At 46.5% G+C, this 7,094-nt stretch overlaps 1 protein-coding gene across 1 annotated transcript; it reads right to left on the bottom strand.

The window, feature by feature from the left end:
- Window positions 1-210: 210 nt before the first annotated feature.
- RHOV (ras homolog family member V) lies at window positions 211-1,536 on the bottom strand. The gene is made up of 3 exons (XM_006831759.1): window positions 1,249-1,536; window positions 1,011-1,069; window positions 211-839 (listed from the first exon to the last, which is right to left on the bottom strand). The coding sequence occupies exons 1-3, from the start codon at window positions 1,454-1,456 to the stop codon at window positions 396-398; spliced, it is 711 nt and encodes a 236-aa protein (XP_006831822.1). The 5' UTR covers window positions 1,457-1,536; the 3' UTR covers window positions 211-395.
- Window positions 1,537-7,094: the final 5,558 nt, after the last annotated feature.

Raw genomic sequence — 7,094 nt, 5'->3', positions numbered from 1 at the left:
CCCAAGCTCCTCCCTGCTCCTGTGCCAAGGAGGGATTGGGGGATCACTACAAGGGGTTCAGCCCTGCTGGCCCATGATGAGAAACCCAGAATTGGATCCCACACTCCTCAGAGGCAGTTGACACTGTTGGGATCATCCCATGAAAATAAAAGTGCTGGGTTTTCTCTGTGAGGTTTGACCCACACATCAGGGTCAGAGCCTTCCTTCCCACTTCCAGGCTCACCCTGGCATATCGGAATGGGCAATTCGACACCTTGTGTCCCCACAGTGTTCAGAAGGAAACTGAGTCCCATGGGGTGTCCTGGCCATGTCAGTAGCCCCTTTCAAAGGCCCTGTGCCCCAGGTTCCAGAAGTCTCTGACCATTGGTCCACTGCTGACACTCTGCCATAGCAGTTCAAACAAAGCAGAAGAACTTCTTCCAACGGCATCGGGAGAGGGTGCGCACACCCTTAGCGTTCAGTTTTTTCTCCAGCCGGGCCTTATGTTCGATGGCACTGAGGATGGCCGAGTCAAATACCTCCTTCAAATTCTTTTGTGTCAAGGCCGAACATTCTAAGTAACAGCAGGCCCGGATCTTTTCAGCCAGACCCTGCGCCTGGGGTTGGGGCACTGGGCCCTCCCGACCCCCCTGGTCCAGCTGTATCAGTACATTGACATCGTCCCTTAGGTCGGCCTGGGTGCCCACCAGCAGCACCGGCGCCTGCGGGTTGTGAGTGCGGATCTCGGGCAGCCATTTCTCTGTGATGTTTTGGAAGGAGCTGGGTTGCACCACGCTGAAGCAGGCCAGGAAGACATCGGTATCCGGGTAGCAGAGGGAGCGAAGCCGGTCAAAGTCATCCTGGGGTAGAAAGGCCAAGTAGTTAATGGAGTTACTCCCTGCTACATAGAACAGGGGTTGGAAAACCTGAGGCTTATAACCAAAGTCTTCCCCCTGGGATTCGATCTGGAGTCCTACCCGCCTTCAACCCACCTCGCCCCGACTAGTAAAGTCTGAGTCCTAGCTTCTCACCTGGCCTGCTGTGTCCCAGAGCTCAATGCGCACCGGGGCTCCGTCCACCAGAACTTGCACTGCAGGGGTCGAGGAGAGCGTGGGTTAGGAAGAGCGTCCACCCGACCCACCAGGCCCACCAGCGCCCCCTCGAGGCCTGCTGTCGCCTCCCTCCCCAGGGGCTTCGCGCCTTCAGCCCCAGTAACCGGGTGCACATTCCCACTTCCAACCACGTGGCCAGGGGGGCCGTTGAACGTACCAGAGAAGGTGTCCAGGGCCGTGGGCCGGTAGCGTGTGGGGTACCCATTGCAGGTGTAGCTGACGATGAGGCTGCTCTTGCCCACTGCGCCGTCGCCAACTAGCACGCACTTGATGCCCAGCTCTGCGGGTGCGCTGCTCCGCCGCGGAGGAGGGGTTGGGGCCCGGAGGGGCGGTGGGTCAGGCTCGCTTAGATCCCGCGGGGGCATGGCCCGCTCAGGAGGCAGCAGAGGGGCCAGCCCGGGACCAGGCTCGGCTGCGGAGAGGAAGGTGATTCCGCTGGCTGCCTCGGTCTCAGTCGGCTGAACCTGGGCGCGCCCGCCGGCCGCAAGCTGCGGGTATATGTGGGGCCCCGCCCACCTCATCTGCATAGCAGAGCAGGCCCCCGGACCCCGCCCACCTGTGTGTGGGCCGCCACAAAACCAGGCGATCTTTCCAAAACGGAAGAAAGGAGAAAGGAGGAAACCTGATGCTCAAAGAAGAACCGCACAGGTACAAGGACAAAGAATCGCTAAAATGAGACGGAGAAAGGCATCTTGGCAGAGAAAGCTATATATTGTCAAGAGGAACAAAGCAAGGTGCGAAATACAAAATCCATTATGAGTCCACCTTTGTTCAAATTGAAACAGAAAAATCTATAGAAATGCTTGTATGAGTATATATAAAAAAGTCTGGCTGGGTCTGCCAGGAGTTGGTAATAGTGTGTGGAGATTTCAATTTCAATCTATTTTGCAGTTATATATTTGAGTATTTTTAACTCCATGTGTTACTTTAAAAAACAATTTTATTAGTAAAGAATGAAAATATACAGAAAATGAGGAAGAGAAACACATAGGCACAGCATAGGCACAGCAGGCAGCCCTTTTTGGAAAAGCTTCTTCATAAGTCAACCTGAAGGTAGGCTTGGAGAACTTTCCATGCTTTCTGCTAAGAAGGAGTTTACAGACTGAGACAAGATCTCCCAGGTAACCCTAGGAAGGTCACCAAAAGAGCAAAGAGTAGCTTGATGCTAATTTTGTCTCTTTATTACAACCACACCAAGGGACACCATATCCAGAACCTTTTCTCTATGCCCAAGGCAGTCTTTCATCTTAGCCTATACAAAGATCACTGGAAACACAGGGAATAGCCATTCATGAGCTGTTGCAGGCAGTGAAAGTGTTATTTGAGTACATTGAGTGAATATTAAAAGAGATAAAAGTTATTTTATCTCTTTTAATATTGGTAGTTAGGTGCCATCGAGTGGCTTCCAACTCATAGTGACCTTGTTTGTGCATGACAGAAGGAAACATTGCACTGTCTTCACAATTGTTAGACTTGAGCCTATTGCTGCTCCTCTGTGCCAATGGCTTATGTGCTTATGTTGGTAGCATAAAAATCCATAATTCTAAGTCTCTTAGAAAACACCTCCTGATCTGGGATTTGTATTTTATTTTTGAGTAGGAAGGATAACCGAACAGCTAGAAGGTTGCTGACATAACTCTTAAAATCTTGACTACAAGGAAATGGTAGGGTCCCCAGTATCCACTTATACATTCCATTGTCTATGTTCTATATTCTCTTTGTCCGAATGTTTGGGGGATGCTAGCTAATACTAGCAAATCTGTCTTGGAAGACATGCAGTCAAAATGCTCCTTGGGAGCGAAGATGGAGAGACTTCCTCTGACACGCTGTGTGTGTGACTAGTCCCTGGGGAAAGAAAACATCGTGCTTGACAAAGAAGAAGACCCCAATGAGATGGACACAGTGGTGGTTCAAACAATTATGAGGATGGCAAAGGACTCGGCAGAGTTTCATTCTGTGGTGCATAGGGTTGCTATGAGTTGGAACTGGCTTGACGGCACCTAACAACAACAGTAATCCCTAATTGTAGCTCCATAATTTCAAAGACATCTCAGACATACCCACATAAGTTTATTTATCTGGCAAATAAAAGGTGTAAAAAATATTGCCCTGTTATTGTATCCCATTCCCACCTTTGAGTCAATTCCAACTCACAGTGACCTTTATAGGACAGAGACTAAATCTTGATAGGAGCCCACTGCCTCATCAGGAATGCCTGGTGGTTAGCAGTGCAGTGCTTATCCTAAGTGCCACCAGACCTCCTTCTGTATCCCCACTAGAAGGTCCAGAGCTGTTCTTTTTGCTCCCCTGAAAAGGGAATCATGAATGGGATTTTGAAAAGAGCTGGACATCAGAAGACCTGTCTCATTATTCCCAGTTCTTCAGCTCACTAGTTATGTGCTCTTCTTGTCCTCCTCTCCCTGAAAACCACTAGATCAGTTTCGGCTCTATAAAATGTCAGGTGAAGCTTGCTCATCTCTGAAAATCCTGGTGCTAGTAATCTGTGATTCAGGCATCCTAGGATTCCTAGGAGACTGCCCAGCCAGGTATCTGGGATGAAGTTATTACACACACAGGCATGCACTTGTGCTTTTTTAAAAAACATTGCTCTTGTCCTTTTACTTAGGTTTTCATAATAGTTTTATTGTAGTTGTAAATAGAGTAATCTTGTCTAATCCTTTCTGTGGGTAGGAAGGGTATAAGTACACACAAATGGATGAAATGTGTGGGTGGGAGGGGGATGATAGTGTCTGCTGGCATGGGCAAAAACCCCGACTTTGCCTAAAATGGGTCATTCCTCTCTGGCCCCATGGGTGGGGACACTTTCTGACCAGGTCCCTCTCTGTGTCTGAGCTGGTTTAGGGACAGTCTTGTCAGCAAGAGGGGGAGGGAGGAGACAACTTGGGGAGCTGGTGAGTCACCAATTTCTCGATAATGACTTGCAAATCTGGCTGCTATTTCTGGGAAAGTCCCATCCTAAGGGTAGGTTGGGCCTTTATACTTTCCCACCTACCAGATCTTATGCCCCAACTTCTAGACACATATTCTCTAGGGTTAGAACTTGGCTCTCACTTTCTCCTTGGAGAAATGACTGGTTCTAGGACTAGAGCAGGAAATATACAAGACAAACCTAGAATCTCTTATAGTGCAGAAAGCAAAAAAAAGCAGAAAAACCCAAAACAAAACAGCCCCCAAAATAAGAATGTGTTAAAGAGATGCATGAGCCAAATGAAAGAGTTTCCAATGGCCAAAGCTGGAAGAATTTGAGTAAAAAACAAATAAAGTAGGTTTGGATTGTAATCTAATATATACAATAAATATTCATGAGTCCATACTGATGTAAATAAATGACTGAATACATAGACATGGGAGAATCAACACCTGTCCTGTACAGAAAAATTCCAAATAATTTATATAGACATTCAACACTCAAGGAACTGAGCATACTAATCACAATTTAAGTGGAGGCTGCATATGGTGACTTGCAAAGAATGCAGTATAAAAAGACTGGGGGCTGGGGAGGCAACAACTTTACAGTGGAGAAACCTGACAAACATTACCTCAGCAAGGTGATCAAGGTTAACATCAATGGTAATAAGTCAAGTTGACAGTCTACTCCTGATATGATACGATGAGAATGGCTTTTTACCTCTGTGGTTTTCCTCCCTAAAACACATGGCTTTAGACTCGTAAAGATGGTTTTAGCTTAGGGAATGGGGTTGGGGGCAAGAGATAGTGTGTGTGCTTTGAGGGGTATTTTCATCTTGTCAGTGAATATAATGAGGTTCAGAGATGTCAGTAGACTTGCCCCAAGATCAAAGAAGCTGGTTAAATAGAGTCAATCCCAGCAGCAACAATCCAAGTATGAACTCCACAGGTCCACTTTCAGGTGTGGTCAAGTTCTTACTAGGCATTCCAGCTCATCCATTATCTTATTTAAATCTACAACACACATGGAAGATCTAAAGCAAAACTTCAACTCAACAAGAATAAACCAAAAGAAAAGAAACCCACTCCACCCCACCATGATTTTCGTGCTGCAGTAAAAGAACTCCAGTTGTGAGGATGGTTTATTCAAACACTTCAGTGTACTTTCCTCCAGTCTTTCCAGAATTAGTCCAGAAATTGAGATGGCAAGTCAGAGATCTTTGAAATAAGTAAAGGATGAAAGAAACATAATTTCATACTTGACACTTATTTACCAACATAGTTATGGTGATAATAAAAAAAATTGCCTACCTAGGAGACAATTCTGACTCTTAGAGACACCATCTGGGTCAGAGTAGAACTGTAGTCCACAGGGTTTTCAGTGATCTCTCAAAGGAGCCCTAATGGTGCAGTAGATTAAGCATTAGGCTGCTAACTGCAAGATAGCTGTTCAAACCCATCTGTCTCTCTGAGGGAGAAAGATGAGGCTGTGTGCTCTAGTAAAGATTTACAGTCTTGGAAGCCCTACGGAGCAGTTCTGCTCTGCCCTAAAGGTCACTGTGAGTTGGAATTGACTCATCAACATGAGTTTTGATTTCAGATGAGGCTCACCAGACTAGGCACCTCTGGGTAGATTCAAACCTACAGCCTTTCTGCTAGTAGCTGAGAGCTTAACCATTTGCCCACCCTGGGAATCCTAATAATGATAATGTTGTTGTTGTTAAGTGCTGTCCAGTCGATTCCAACTCTGTATAGGATTTCCAAGGAGCAGCTGGTGAGTTTGAACCGTCAACCTTGTGGTTCAAACCGACCTTGTGGTCCAGTGCTTTATCCCACAGCACCACACCAGGACTCCAATAATGATAATAACTCTGTAATAATTGTTGTTAAGTACTGTCGAGTTGATTTTGAGTCATAGCCACCCTGTATAGGGTTTCCAAGGAGTGGCTGGTGAGTTTGAACAACTGACCTTATAGTTCAAACTGACCTTGAGGTCCAGTGCTTTATCCCACAGTGCCACACCAGGATACCAGGACTCCCTGTAATAATTAGAACACACATTTTCCCAAAAAAAGCACATTTTCTGAGTCATTGGAGGTTTTTCCCTGCTCAAGGTGCTTGTGTCTTGGGATAGAGTTTGTGGCAACTTTAGGATACCACCTCAGCTTCCTACCTCCCCTACCCACTTCAGTAACCCCAGCCCTCCAGCACCCAAAATTTCCACTTTTTCCATGTTGCTACTGGGCTCTTGTGGCGTTGCGGGTTAATGCGCCAGACTTCAAAGCTGTTTGAACTGTAAGGTTGGTGGTTCAAGCTCACCAGCTGCTCCTTGGAAACCCTACACAGGGTCACTATGGGTCAGAACTGACTCCATGGCACTGATCCAAGGCTCTGGGCTAGCTCCTCCTCATCTGCTTTTCCCCACCCCCACCCAGATTTGGCCTTCCTTTCTTGCCCCAGTATTTATTTCTGCATCTAACTGATCTAACTGTATTTGTTTCCGTCAAACCTCTTTCCTGTCCATATCTTTCACTCAAGCCCTGGCCAATATTTTTTAAAAGCCTACAAGGGTTTCAACTAAAACGTGGACTCACATCCCCTTTATCTGAGTGCTTTTTCCCAACTCCATCCTGGTGTGGTACTTTAGGATAAGTTTCTTCAAAACCCTGTGACTCCATGGCATTTAACAAAAAAAAACAATGATTTGGAGGAGTACTGGTGTGGCACTATAGGGTTAGCGCTGGACTGCTAACCACAAGGTCTGTGATTCAGACCCACTCGCTGCTCTTCTGAAACCCTATGAGTTGGAACCAACTTGATGGCAACAACAATAAAAACTTGGAAGGAGCAGAAACTGAATGGGCTCCAAGCTTCACTTGTACTCCTTGCTCCTCAGTCCACAGTTCTTGCTCTGATGTACTTGTCTCTCTTTTTATCCACATTTGCTTCTTTGTCTTGCTCATGTCTAGTGCACCTAGCTTCCTAAGACAACAAATTTATTCCATCAGTCTCCCACTCCAAAACCTCTCATGAGTCCCTGTTAGCCACAGGATACTGTAAGAGACTTTACACATC

The sequence above is a fragment of the Chrysochloris asiatica genome, unplaced genomic scaffold (genome assembly GCF_000296735.1).
Source record: "Chrysochloris asiatica unplaced genomic scaffold, ChrAsi1.0 scaffold00004, whole genome shotgun sequence".
NCBI lineage: Eukaryota > Metazoa > Chordata > Mammalia > Afrosoricida > Chrysochloridae > Chrysochloris > Chrysochloris asiatica.
The sequence above is the reverse complement of the archived record's forward strand: the minus strand, read 5'-3'. Positions and strand labels throughout refer to the sequence as shown.

Excerpts from the sequence above, each read along its gene's own strand:
- RHOV (XM_006831759.1), bottom strand. The coding sequence starts at position 1,456 with ATGCCCCCGCGGGATCTAAGCGAGCCTGACCCACCGCCCCTCCGGGCC. Across the intron at positions 1,070-1,248 it reads GGCCCTGGACACCTTCTCTG|TGCAAGTTCTGGTGGACGGA; the intron begins GTACGTTCAACG and ends CGACCCCTGCAG. Across the intron at positions 840-1,010 it reads TCTGGGACACAGCAGGCCAG|GATGACTTTGACCGGCTTCG; the intron begins GTGAGAAGCTAG and ends TTTCTACCCCAG.